This window comes from Micromys minutus (genome assembly GCF_963924665.1).
Source record: "Micromys minutus genome assembly, chromosome: 14".
In the NCBI taxonomy this organism is placed as follows: domain Eukaryota; kingdom Metazoa; phylum Chordata; class Mammalia; order Rodentia; family Muridae; genus Micromys; species Micromys minutus.
In genome coordinates this window covers 53642834-53657109 of record NC_137983.1, presented here as the reverse complement: position 1 = coordinate 53657109, position 14276 = coordinate 53642834, and the positions used below count along the sequence as shown (strand labels likewise).

The window sequence follows — 14276 nt, the reverse complement described above, 5'->3', positions numbered from 1 at the left end:
TGACAGGCTGCAGCACAAATGAGAATCCGTTGCTGTGATGATGTCAAACTTGAGCATGATCTCTGGGTGGTGCACTTACCGGCAATCCTTCAAGACCATCTCTGCCAGGCAGGCCTCGGTCACCTTTCGCCCCTGGCTGTCCAGGGAAACCTTAGACAGAGATGGAAGAATAGCAACTATAAGACAAGCCTTCCTTTCGCCCCAAGATGCAACTCACACAATCTTCTTGTGAAGTGGACTCTTGTTTGAGGGACATCCAGGGCAGGAGATAAGCAAAACTCAAATGGCCAAAGTAGGCTCAGAGGGGCAATCATGACTTGCACATAAGTCACTGGCACAGGAAGCCACAGTGTCCCCCAACCTACAATCCCAATGGTCTGGGAGACACCTGATGGCTTTCTTTGAGCTGACTCACTGTGGAGCTGGGAGAACCACTATGCCCCTCTGTGGTCAGAAAAGCCACGGTTCCACTGTGGCTGTCCATGTGGACGGACACCCCTGGTAACAGACCAGGATTTGAGGGAGCTGGAGTCTGACCCCAAGGCCACCCCTAACATGTTTCATCCGCATGCCCTCCGCTTACCGATCTCTCCTGGAGGCCCCTGTGGCCCTGGAGGGCCTCGAAGGCCTTCTGTGTCACAGGCAAGACAGCTCTCTCCTTTCTGACCTGAAAGAAGCAACACGGGAGCTTAATGTATGCTTAATATATGTTTAATGTGTGATGTGCCCATAGAAGGCTCTGTGGTACTCAGATAGGGACACAAGAGAAAGTCCTGCAGATGTCCCAGCCACACTCTTTCCTTCCCCATCATCACTCTTGCCCATAGCTCTGCTCACTAGTGAGATGATCTCACACCCATCACTCAGGCCCCAGGTTTAGTCCCCAGCATCGCACCACACATGACACTACCACACATACCACACACACACATACATACCTACATACCACACACACATATACACACAACACACATACACACACATGCACACACCCGTGCACATTGCATACATACAGCCTATATACCACACCACGTAATATATACACACAACACACACATGCACAGTTGCATACACACTACATACCATACACATATGTGCATATATAAACACATACCCACACAGTCACATACACATGCACACATATACACACATGTATACATACATATACATATGCCCACACACATACCCATATATTCACATATGAACATATATACATGCACACATAAACACACACAGACACACAGGCTCACAGGTTGCAACTCCTAGGATGCAGAGGATGGATGGATGGATGGATGGATGGATGGATGGATGGACAAGATTTCAGCCCAAAGAACTCCAGATACTGGGTCCATCATAAAAAGTGGATAACTCATCTCAGTATAGTGACTGTGTGAGGAGGAAGGATACATGGTTTCCTTGAGATGCCCTCTAAAACTGCTATTCATGCCAGGTTTAGACTTATAAAAAGCCAAAATTCTTTATAGGCCAAGCCAGAAATGGTCAAGCATGGGGCTGGTTTTATGAGGGCTCCAGTTTGTTCTGCCCCAAGGTTCCTGAGCACATAAACATCAGAATGCCATTGTTTAGTCTGTGCTAAGCCAGTGATCACACTGACTGTGCAATGAAAGTCCCCCGTCTCTGGGTACAATTACTAAAGAGAAACCAGTGTCCTTTGAGAACATCACAGCAGATACTTGAAAGGTTAGAGACAAAACTGAGAGCCCAGAGTAAAGCTGGTTAATCCATCAGCAGAAGAGCTGTCTGCCCCGATAGCGCAAACACTGAAAGCTTGTCCACCCATGTATAGATCCCTGGTTTGGCTTAACAGAAGGACATGTGTCCTTTGAGAAAGAAACTCTCAAGCTGTGAACCGAAAAGCTGTGGTATCAGTTGAGACTTTAATACAAGACTAGAGTCTTCATCTTGGGAATGTGTAAAGTGACTGTCATGGCTGAGTCCCTTCTACTCCCCACTACAGCTATAGCACCAGACAACCACAGCTGAGCTACAGAATGCATCTTCTTGGGAGTGGCTGTGAAGGACCTCCGGATAGAGCAATGGTGAACATGCCTGTACCCAGCCTCGTCTGATAGTCTGATAACACCTAAGCCCGTCCGTGGGGAAACCACCCAGTACAAACACTGATGCCACTTTTAAAAGGTTTTCCAAAAAGTCTCTTACCTTTCTGTCCAACTTCACCTGTCAAACCTGGCTGTCCTGGAGTCCCAGGAGGACCCTGGTCCCCAGGTGGCCCAGGTTGACACTCCACAATGCCATCTGAAAGTAAATTTTAAAACTCATAAGATATAACCAGACATTCTTACTCTCTCCTAATCTAACCCTTGATTATAAAACTGTAATATATTAGGCTGATTTGTACTTTTTAGAAAGACAATTCTCCTTTGCTTCCAAATAAACCTGTGAATTTTAACTTGCAAAATAATAAAAAGCAGCAACAGAACAGGCAGTTCTGGGAATATCTCTAGGATGGCCAGACCTCATCCGTGTTTCCCACATTTCAAAAGTCAAAAGGGAAGGAAGTCCCATAAAGCCACATACAATCTGTTCTCTACCCAGGAATTTATACTAATCCTTTCCCAGGGGAGCCAGCCGCCTATCTGGACTCAGTCACTCCCTTCAGCCCTTATCTATCATCCTGGGAACTTCCTTCTCACTCATGAAGATGGGTTTGAGTTCTTGGAATTAACATCACCAGAACTCCAAGCTCATAAATCTTCTGTGATCAGCCACACATGGGGTACCCCAGTTTTCCAGCCCACAGTGGTGATCAATCAGCCACAGAGTGGTTCCTACTGCAAATAACCCCTCCAGTTCTTGCTGGTTTTAGCCCAGAAGCACCCAACACCCTGCTTTGATATGCTTCCACTGACCTGGCTGACTTAAGCCTTCTGGAACTTTCTTTAAATTATTGAAATGATATCATGGCATCACAATAAACCAATCACAAGCTTATACTTCATGCTCAGCTTTTCTTGAAAGCTGATCTAGGAAAACCCCGTGTGATTCTCCATCTAGACTGCATAGTGCCAGGGCATATTCTAGTGAAATCTGTTCCCGTGTGTACCCTACGTTGCATTATGCACAGTCACTCTACATGAAGCAAAAGACATTCAGCTGTCAGTCAAGGTTAAACCAATCAACCTGCTAACCTTCAACCTGCTAACCTTCAACCTGCTAACCTTTAACCTCAGATGCCAGGAAACAAAGCTAATTAATGTGCTGCTTTTCCCTTTAAGCGTAGTGATTACATTTTTGTAACAGAGTTAACTTTGTAAAACTACTCAAGCAAAAATGTTACTAAGTAACCAGTGCCGGGAGGCCCAAGACTTTACACAACCCTACTTCTAGGAGCAGTCACCATGCCCATCCAGCTCCGCCCTGAGCTCCTGGCATCTCATGGCAAAGTTATGGCACTTACTTGTGTGGCCTGGCTGCCCAGGGGGTCCAGGAGGACCGGGAGGCCCTGGGGTTCCATCTCTTCCACTTGGTCCTGGTAAAGACAAGCCTGGAAGTCCCTGTTCACCTTTTTCTCCTCTTTCGCCTGGGAAGCCTGGAGCACCAGCCTGGCCTGGAACAGGGAAACCTGCAACCAGCACGGGAGCTCATGTAAATATCCCAAAGACAGTAAGGGAGACAGCTCTGTGAAATCTGCACTCTGTCCAACAGACCATAAAATGCCTACTAGGATCCTCAGTGAGGGCCTGCTCTAGAAAAACACAGCCTGGCAAGGCTCAAACACAAAGTGATAGGCCTGAAAACGCAGAGTCCGCTCCCATTCTGCATGCTAAGGTACTAAGGGGTTACCCTATACAGTCTAGAAGGCTGATGGTGGGGACCCCGATCAGTGCAGCTGGGGGAGCCACACACAACCCGTGCTGCTGTCCTGGGAAGGAAAGCCACATGCAGAGCCCAGGAAAGACAGGAGGATTTTAGGAGTCTCAGACCAAGTATAAATCAGACTGGTGGAAGAAGGCAAAGAAAGGGATGTGATGCCATCTGCCCATCTTGGAGAGAACCACAGCCCAGCAGCTGGAAGAACTCTGGCAGAGCCAAGGCTTATGCAAGGGCCAGATGTGCACCCAGAGGACCAGCCCAGTGGGCAAGTCAGTGTCAACTGGGAAACAAGGATCCACCGTCTGGATATAGGCCTGCACACGAGGGAGCGGCATGCTAACTTGTACCTATAAAGTACACAGCGGACACACACACCAGGGCAAACTGGGTTTCCATAAACTAGAGACCTGAAGAAACCCACAGCCTCTCCTATGAACATACCCAGGGTGTGTGACAAACACATGGGACTAACCACACAGACCACGCAACATTCTACAAGAAATAAGGACTCTCACCTGGAGGGCCTGGTTGGCCTGGTGTTCCAGGGTAACCTTGAAAGGGGGGGAGAGAATTGAACAACGTGAAGTGAGGTCACTCAGACACGGACACCTTCTGATCCTCTGCCACAGTCTGCCCAGGGCTACTTGAAGGCACCCACGATCTATGCTGGGAAGACAGAGCAGACCCCGCAATATTCTTGCAGAGACACCTCCGAAAACCTCTAAGGAAAAGTGTTGCTGGGCACCTCACCACAGTGACGCTGGGAGCCACAAAGAACAGCTTGACTGCAGTCAGGCTTCCAAAGAGAGAGAAGGGAAAGGAGGGGAGCCAAGGGGAGGAGGGAGGGAAACAAGCAAGCTGCTGCCTACCTTTAGGACCGGGCTCTCCTCTTAACCCTGGCGCTCCTGGGTAGCCTCGCTCTCCTTTCTCTCCCAAAGGCCTGGTGCCTATCACCTGCATTAAAGCACAGTTCAGGCTCGTATGGGAGTAGCTGATAACACATAGCATGTATATTGTATTACCTCTCAGAATATGGATGCAAAAACATGTGGGGGCAGGGGAAGGCCTGGAGAGCTACAGAATGAATACCAAGTACCAAGCACCACTCGGTGTTGAATTTGCCAGGCAGTTGGGCCTCGTTTATACGATTTCCCTAACACTAGCAATGGTCTCTCAGTCACCTAGTCTACAATGTGCAGATGCACCCAAGCCTGGCTTGCTTCACAGGGCGGAGGAGGAACACCCTTCAGTTTCTACCAATGTGCAGGGCAGGGACACACACTATTTTTCTCCTGTTGTTGGAGGATATTTTATGCATCTTCTTTCTCTAAAAGCCAAAAGGGCACTTCCTGGAAAATCACAGGGACAAAGACCAGGACAGAGGTACTGCCAACCTCACTGAGACAGAAGCCTGGCTCGCCGTAATCCTGAATGACTAAAGGGAAACAGCATAGTCAGGCCTTGACACAGTATCTTTACAGTAACCCTCTGTATCAGTATTGAGGGGATGCTGTTTAAAATGCTGTTAAGTAGCTTTGATTAGACCATTCAATGACATGGACTATATATTTTTTTAAATCACTGTGCATTCCAAGTATATGTAAATCCTACTTGTCAATTAAAAATGAATAAATTTAAATAAGAGTGTGCTGGTGGGATGGGGAGATGAGAGCCCACCTGCCCGGGGTGAGCCACAGAAGAGAGGAGACGGTGTGCTGGACACATAAAGAGTCCAAGGTTAGTAGTCCTGTTGCTAAAGTTGGCCTCTGGAACTGCCACTCGGGCCCCCAAGCTCTTACCCACACAGCAAGTGGCACACACCCACGCCCATGTCACCCAGAGCAAACAGGACAGGAGTGCCCACTGTCTCAAAGAGAACTTGGAACAGAAGAGCCAAGACAATAGTGGGTCTGAATGCACAGGAACAGGCGTCAACGTGACTTGGAAAAGAAATGTTTTGCTAGAACAGTCAGACAGACTATGGTGGATACACTCCTCTTACTACATTTTCCCTGGTGGGCAATTTAAAAAGAAAAATAAAATAAAATCCAGGTTTCAAAATAGGTTGCTAGGTTATTCACGCGCAAAGATTTTTGTTTCCAGTGGCTAGAGGATGTGTAAAAACGATAAGGGTCTGATTGTTAAAATCAGAGCAAGTTATTAATGGTTTCATATGGCAGTCACCCACTTCAGATGAGAGCGTCACCCAAGGGGCAACTGCAGGAGTGTCCTACAGAACCCACAGCCCACCACAACCACACCCATTACTTACAGTTCCAGGGGGGCCTGGAAGTCCAGGTTCACCCTTCTCTCCCTGCAAGGAACATGCACAGTTATCTGGAGCCTTACCACATGGATGACCATGCAGAAAGCTGGCCAGGAATTTTCTGGTAAAATAAAAATTGGTTCTACACAAGTCCCAGATCGTTGTACTCCCCAACTTCTCCCTCTGGGACTGGCTTGGCTACGCTGCCGTCATCACAAAAAAATAGGACCACAACTCATCTGCATCTCTCAAAGGTAGCAGGGTAATAGAGATGTTTGCACTGCCCACATGGAAGCCCTGAGAGGCAAGTGTTTGCCCTGTGTGGCAGCCTTCTAGAGGGCCTTGTGGAAGCAAAGCGCTGTTCTAATTGCTCAGAAGCACAGTTTCTAGCTCGAATTCCTTAAGGCATCTCCTTGGGGTTTATTGTCTGAATTTACACTAGAAAGCCCCAATATGAACTCCAGCATATTTAAAAGTATCAAGCAACTTTAAAATTATCTAGAACTCAGACAGCAGAAGGCATGGATAATAGAAATGTCTCCATATAACTAATGTGTGGATGTCCACGTAGATCGGAGCCTCCTTGTTTTGTTTGCAAAGCATTATTAATCTTTAAAAAGCAAGATGTGGCTCAGTGGGTAAAGGTGCTTCACACCAAGCCCCACTTCCTGAGTTCACTCCTGGGACCCACATGATGGGAGGAGATGGAAGGGGCTGTCCTCAGACCTCCACGTGTGGCTGTGTGGTTGTGTGTGCCTACACACAGCCAACCAATCAATCAATGCAATTTTTTTTAATTGAAGGGGGAAAAAAAGCCAAGATGTGTCCTTCAAACTTGTTTTGCAAAGGCACATCCATGTGTTTACAGAGGAACAGCAGGAGGCAGAAAATTTGATTATTCTTTCTTTTCTTACACATCTTCCTTTTCTCTTACTTTATCATTAATCTCTTCATAAAAAAAAAGTGACATGTCTGACCGAGTGAGTCATGCCATAGTCTTCCTCCAAATGACTTATCAACTGTGGGAAGGTCAACAAACCTTGAGTCCACACAGAGAAGAAACATTTCCCACCTTGGGTTCAGAGTTATTTATTCTAAAAAATAAATGAGCAAGCTCCTCGGATGAACAACCCATTAAAGGGGAAATCTCAAAACGTCAGTACGCACCTGAGGACCCTGCTGGCCTGGGAGACCTGGGTACCCGGAATCACCAGGAAAGCCCTAAAAACAAGGAAGGCACAGGGTGGTCATGGAGGGGGAGGACAGTGACCATTGTCCACTCAGAAACCGCAGCGGGAAGAGACTTACCGGGCTCCCTTTTTCTCCTTTTTCCCCATCTTTTCCAGGTTTTCCCTGTACAATAAAGAGGCAGACATGAGTGTTCGCAAACAACCATGGCCACACCACAGCTCTGTTTAAGTCTCTCCCTGGTGAGGGACAAGACAGGCAGAGAAGAGGACCCCGGGAGTTGCTTGGCCACCGGGGAGAAAGATGGCCCAGCTTCTGAAGAGCAGAGTCCACAGAGCTACAGAGGTCAAAGTCTGAGGCACCAAGGCCACATCTTTCCACTGGTGACTTCGGGAATCACCGTATATTTCCAACAACTGGCAGATAGGCAGACCCCCCACTGTTGCTGCCCAGACACGGAGCACTTAAGCCTGCCTGTTTCGGGTGGGGCTCAAGTCTGGTGTCAAGAAGAGCAACAAAAGCAGCTAAACACCTGCTCTGACTACACAAGAGAATCGATGTCCCAGGAGACAACACAGGAGATAACTCTTCCAAAACCTCCTCCCTGGCAGGCTCACTGGGGTCCAAGGAAGAAATTACAAAATGCAATAGATGCCGCCATACTTCTATTCATTTCTGTGAGTGGGGGGACTAGAAGGGAGTGTTTCACAGTGAGGAATGGGTAGATCTAGGAAGCACTTACCCGAGGGCCCTGCTTGCCAGGTTCGCCCTTCTCTCCATATCCTGGCAATCCCTTAACAGACAAGAGGAGAAGGAGTTAGACCCACTGATGTACGCAAATACAGCATAAAGCTAGACACATGCTGACTTTGCTAGAAAATACCAATGCCATAATGTATCATCCTTCACACAAAAACAATAATGGCCATGAGGATCAGAGTGCTCACCTGAAATCCGGGTTCGCCTTTCTGACCCTAAAAAAATCAAGGGGTTGAGGAGAGAAACGTCAGTACCATTTAATGGCTACATCACTCACCTAATGGCTACATCAACCCCTAATGGTTACATCACCAACCTAATGGTTTACTTTCTGAGGGAGGATCTTTTTATGAAACTCTGGTATGTAACCCAGAACTTGTGGCAAGCCTCCTGCTTCAGCATTCAGCGTGGCATGTCAGGATTACAAGGATACACAACCGTGCCTGGACCAGTTTTTCAGATGTTACATTGAACACCTTTTATTGTTTTTTTTTTTTTAAATCCAGGCTACAAAGATGCCTCAGCCATTAAGAGCACATAGAGCTCCTGCAAAAGACCTGAGTTTAGTTCCCAGCACCACGCTAGGCTGCTCACAGCTGCCTAGAACTCTGTCTCCGGGAGGGGGCAATGTTTCTGGCCTCTGTTAGCACCTGCACACACATGCACAAACTTGTGTGGAGACACATACATGCACATAATTACAAAAAGCAAACAAACAAAAAAAGAAAAACAAAAAACAAAAACTTTTTTCACTCCCATTACAAAGGACGCACACTGACTCCAATAACCCCTCCCCAGTATGGTTTGGGCTCCAGGCTAATATGTCCTTGGTGAAAGGTGGGCCACAGCTGGACCCTTCCTATCCACACAGCTTTTCGGAGTGCCAGGCTTATTTGATTTTTAGGTGAATCAGGACAGAACAGTCACATCCCAGCCAACCCAGAGCAGCCATTACTGTCCTCAAAGGACATATCTAAATCAACTTCTCAGGACAAGGCCGATTATGGCTGCAGAAACTGAATTTTATTTTTTTTAATTGAACAACTTTATTTTAAAAAACAGAGATAAATGTACAGGTTTTAAAAGCATTTTTTGCATAAAAGTATATGAATAGATTTTTGTTAGTACTTGATTTTTTTTTTAAAGGTTTGACACTGTGCATTAAAATCTTACTAGTTACACCGAGCATAAAGTACATGTAAAAAAAGATGTAACCTGGAAATGGTCAAAGTTTTCTTGGTGTGTAAAGATTAAACATAATAATTTTTCTTTCTTTCTTTCTTTCTTTTTTTTGGCCTTTGTTTTTCTTGAACTTCATATAGTCTGTGAGTTGTTTCTGGGGTGTTCAGAGCTTTCTGGGGTTAGTATCCAATTATCAGTGACTGCATATTATGTCTGTTCTTTTGTGACTGGGTTACCTCACTCAGGATGATATTCTCTAGATGCATCCATTTTCTTAAGAATTTCATAAAGTCATTGTTTCTGATAGCTGAGTAGTACTCCTTTGGGTAAATATACCACAATTTTTGTATCCATTCATCTACTGAAGGACATCTGGGTTCTTTCCAGCTTCTGGCTATTATAAATAGGGCTGCTATGAACATTGTGGTGCATGTGTCTTTGTTGTATGTTGGAGCATCTCTGGGATATATGCCCAGAAGTGGAATAACTGGGTCTTCAGGTAGAACTATGTCCAATTTTCTGAGGAACCACCAGACTGATTTCCAGAGTGGTTGTACCAGTTTACAACCCCACCAACAGTGGAGAAGTGTTCCTCTTTCTCCACATCCTCGCCAGCATCTGCTGTCATCTGAATTTTTGATCTTAGCCATTCTGACTGGTGTGAGGTGGAATCTCAGGGTTGTTTTGATTTGCATTTACCTGATGACTAAGGATGTCGAGCACTTCCTTAGATGCTTCTCAGCAATTTGATATTTCTCAATTGAAAACTTTTTGTTTGGCTCTGTACCCCATTTTTAAATAGGACTGTTTGATTCTCTGGTGTCTAACTTCTTGACTTCTTTGTATACCTTGGATATTAGGCCTCTATCAGATGTGGGGTTAGTAAAGATCTTTTCCCAATCTGTTAGCTGCCATTTTGTTTTCTTGACAGTATTCTTAGCCTTACAGAAACTCTGCAATCTTATTAAGTCCCATTTGTTGATCTTTGACCTTAGAGCACAAGCCATTGGTGTTCTGTTCAGGAAATTTTTTCCTGTGCCTATGTGTTCTAAAGTTTTCCCTACTTTCTCTTCTAATATTTCAGTGTACCTGGTTTAATGTGGAGATCTTTGATCCACTTGCACTTGAGCTTTCTACAAGGAGATAAGAAAGGGTCTATTTTTATTCTTCTGCATGCTGAGTCCCAGTTGTACCAACACCATTTGTTGAAGAGGCTGTCCTTTTTCTATTGAATGTTTACAGCTCCTTTGTCAAAAATCAAGTGATCGCATATGTGAGAGCTCATTTCTGGATCTTCTTTTTTATTTCATTGATCCATGTGCCTATTTATGTACCAGTACCATGCAGTTTTTAACACAATTACCTTGTAATATAACTTGAGGTCAGGGATGGTGATTCCCGCAGATGTTTTCTTGTTGTTAAGGATGGATTTCACTATTCTAGGCCTTTGTTATTCCAGATAAAATTGCACACTGCTCTTTCCAATTCTATGAAGAATTGGGTTGGAATTTTGATGGGGATTGCATTGAATCTGTAGATTGCTTTTGGTAAGATGGCCATTTTTACAATGTTGATCATTCCAATCCATGAGCATGGAAGATCTTTCCATTTTCTGAAATCTTCCTCCATTTCCTTCTTCAGAGATTTGAAGTTCTTGTCATACAGGTCCTTTACTTGCATATAGTTTGTGACTATTGTGAAGGGTGTCTTTTTTCTAATTTCTTTCTCCTCATGTTTGTCCTTTGAGTAAAGAAAGGTTACTGATTTGTTTGAGTTAATTTTATATCCAGCCACTTTGCTGAACTTGTTTATCAGCTGTAGAAATTCTTTGGTGAAATTTTTGGGGTTACTTAAGTACACTATCATGTCATCTGCAAACAGTGATGTTTTTACTTCTTCCTTTCCAATTTGTATTCCTTTGATTTCCTTTTGCTGTCTAATTGCTCCGGCCAGGACTTCCAGTACTATGTTGAGTAGGTAGGGGGAGAATGGGCAGCCTTGTCTAGCCCCTGATTTTAATGGGATTGCTTCAAGTTTCTCACCGTTAAATTTGATGTTGGCTATTGGTTTGCTGTATATTGCTTTTATTATGTTTAGGTATGGGCCTTGAATTCCTGTTCTTTCCAAGACTTTTAACATGAAAGGGTGTTGAATTTAGTCAAATGCTTTCTCAGCATCTAGTGAGATGACCATGTGGTTTTTTTCTTTGAGTTTGTTTATATGGTGGATTACATTGATGGATTTTTGTATATTAAACCATCCCTACATCCCAGGGATGAAGCCTGCTTGATCATGGCGAATGGTCGTTTTGATGTGTTCTTGGATTCGGTTTGCAAGAATTTTGTTGAGTATTTTTGCATCAATGTTCATAAGTGAGATTGGTCTGAAGTTCTCTTTCCTTGTAGGGTCTTTGTGTGGTTTAGGAACAAGGGTTATTGTGGCCTCGAAAAATGAGTTAGATAGTGTTCCATCTGACTATTTCATGGAATAGTTTAGAGAGTATTGGTATTAGGTCGTCAATAAATGTCTGATAAAATTCTGCACTGAACCCATCTGGACCTGGGCTTTTTATGGTTGAGAGGCTTTTGATGACTGCTTCTATTTCTTTAGGTGTTATGGGATTATTTAGATCGTTTACCTGGTCCTGGTTTAACTTTAGTATCTGGTATCTGTCTAGGAATTCATCCATTTCCTCCAGATTTTTCAGCTTTGTTGAGTATAGGCTTTTGTAGTAGGATCTGATAATTTCTTGATTTTCCTCAGTTTCAGTTGTTATGTCTCCACTTTCATTTCTGATTATGTTAATTTGGTTACTCTCTCTTTGCCCTCTAGTTAGTCTGGCTAAGGGTTTATAAATCTTGTTAATTTTGTCAAAGAACCAGCTCTTGGTTTTGTTGATTCTTTGAATGGTTCTTTTTGTTTCTATTTGGTCAATTTCTGCTCTGAGTTTGATTATTTCTTGCCATCTACTCCTCTTGGGTGAATCTGCTTCCTTTTGTTCTAGGGCTTTCAACTGTGCTGTCAAGTTGCTAGTGTATGCTCTCTCCAGTTTCTTTTTGGAAGCACTCAGAGCTATGAGTTTTTCTCTCAGCACTGCTTTCATTGCATCCCATAGGTTTGGGTATGCTGTGTTTTCATTTTCATTAAATTCTAGAAAATCCTTAATTTTTTTCTTTATTTCTTCTTTGACCCTGCTATTGTTTAATAGAGCATTGTTTAGTTTCCATGTGTATATGGGCTTTTTGTTGTCTTTGTTGTTATTAAAGACCAGCCTTAGACCATGGTGATCTGATAGGATGCATGGGAGTATTTCAATCTTCCTATATCTACTGAGGCTTGTTTTGGGACCGATTATATGGTCAATTTTGGAGAAGGTGCCATGAGGTGCTGAGAAGGTGTATTCTTTTGTTTTAGGATGATATGTTCTGTAGATGTATATTAATTCCAATTGGTTCATAACCTCTGCTAGTTTTACAGTGTCCTTGTTCAGTTTCTGTTTCCATGATCTGTCCATTGATGAGAGTGGGGTGTTGAGGTCTCCCACTATAATTGTGTGGGGTGCAATGTATTTTTTGAGCTTTAGTTGGGTTTCTTTTATGAATATGGGTGCTCTTGTATTTGGAGCATATATGTTAAGGATTGAGAGTTCCTCCTGACAAAGTTTCCCTATAATGAGTAAAAAGTCTCCTTCCTTATCTTTTTTGATAACTTTTGGTTGAAAATCTACTTTATTCAATATTAGAATGGCCACTCCAGCTTGTTTCTTGGGGCCCTTTGCTTGGAAGGTTTTTTCCCAACCTTTTATTCTGGGATAGTGCCTGTTTTTGTCTCTGAGATGAGTTTTCTGTATGCAGCAAAATGCTGGATTCTGTTTATGTATCCAGTCTGACAGCCTATGTCTTTTTATTGGGGAATTGAGTCCATTTATGTTAACAGATATTAAGGAATAGTGTTTACTGAGAAACTGAATTTTAATCCAGCTTCTCTCTGTCCCTCTGAATCTGTCAAACTTAGAAAGCATACATCCACAAAACAGAGCCCAGACATACCTTTTCTCCTGTTGGGGCAAAGTCTCCTTTCTCCTTAACTTGTGCCTGTCCAGGTACTCCCGGGGGACCACTGACCCCTTGTTCTCCCTGTCATGTAAAATGTGGAGGTTAATTAGGTATGAAAATAGAACAAAATCTGAGGTAGGATAGTAAAGCCAGAAGTTAAATGCTATCACATTACTGTCTCACAGCAAAAGTCTTGGCTTCTACAGTAAAATGGACCAAGGGGCAGGGCAGGGGCTGGGGAGGGGGAAGGGGAGGGGGAAGGGGTATGTACAACCAGAAGTGTGCTTCCCAGGCTCAGAAGCCTGCACAGCTGCAGGAGTCACCCGTGCGTATACCTGCACAAAGTGCTGCCATTGTGTTAGTGAGAACACACAACAGCTGATAGGGGCTTGGCAGGAAAGGGGACATTTTAGGCAAGCCAAAAAAAAAAAAAAAAAAAATTCAGAGAATCACCAGGCATCTCTTACTCAAACAGCCTAACAGCTGGGCACTTGGAATTAAAGGGAAAGGCAGCCAAATGTAAGTGAGGGCCAAAGACTTCAACAGTAAAGAACAGCCCAGGCTTTCTCCAGACCCACCATATCTGGTGCTCACTGGCAGCAGCTGCTCACACCAGCTTGCACACCCCACACAGGCAGCAGTGGTGATAATGCCCTTTTGTGTCACCTAGGGACACCACTAGGGACAACAGCAGGGGGCCAGGTGTCCAATGCTTGGCCTTCTTGCCAAGGAAAAGATGTCTATCCAGTTGTCACCACCCTACCGCTGCTGCTACTGTCAGCACTGTCACACCTCCTCCGGATGACCGCGCCCATGGTTGTGTTTAATAGAGGACGCAGCCAGGAGGCTGATCGAAATCTCACTCTTCTGAAGCGCATTTGCAAGTGTGCTGCTTCAGCTCTGTGTTCAGATAGGGAAACCGCTGGCCTGGTGTCACCACGATGGAATAAACTCTAAAACCCTAGCGGTTC

The 14276-nt window shown here is 44.4% G+C and overlaps 1 protein-coding gene across 1 annotated transcript in view; it reads right to left on the bottom strand.

Annotated features, from left to right (window-relative positions):
- The window catches only part of COL4A1 (collagen type IV alpha 1 chain), a 121251-nt gene that overhangs the window by 37838 nt on the left and 69137 nt on the right, over nt 1–14276 (bottom strand). Inside the window, exons 13-24 of the mRNA XM_080928449.1 lie at nt 13300–13386; nt 8257–8283; nt 8052–8102; nt 7430–7474; nt 7289–7342; nt 6128–6169; nt 4725–4809; nt 4371–4406; nt 3440–3604; nt 2182–2277; nt 584–667; nt 80–150 (exon numbers count right to left, since the gene is read on the bottom strand). Coding sequence (XP_080784575.1) covers nt 80–150; nt 584–667; nt 2182–2277; nt 3440–3604; nt 4371–4406; nt 4725–4809; nt 6128–6169; nt 7289–7342; nt 7430–7474; nt 8052–8102; nt 8257–8283; nt 13300–13386 — 843 coding nt within the window. The remainder of the gene's footprint in view (nt 1–79; nt 151–583; nt 668–2181; nt 2278–3439; nt 3605–4370; nt 4407–4724; nt 4810–6127; nt 6170–7288; nt 7343–7429; nt 7475–8051; nt 8103–8256; nt 8284–13299; nt 13387–14276) is intronic.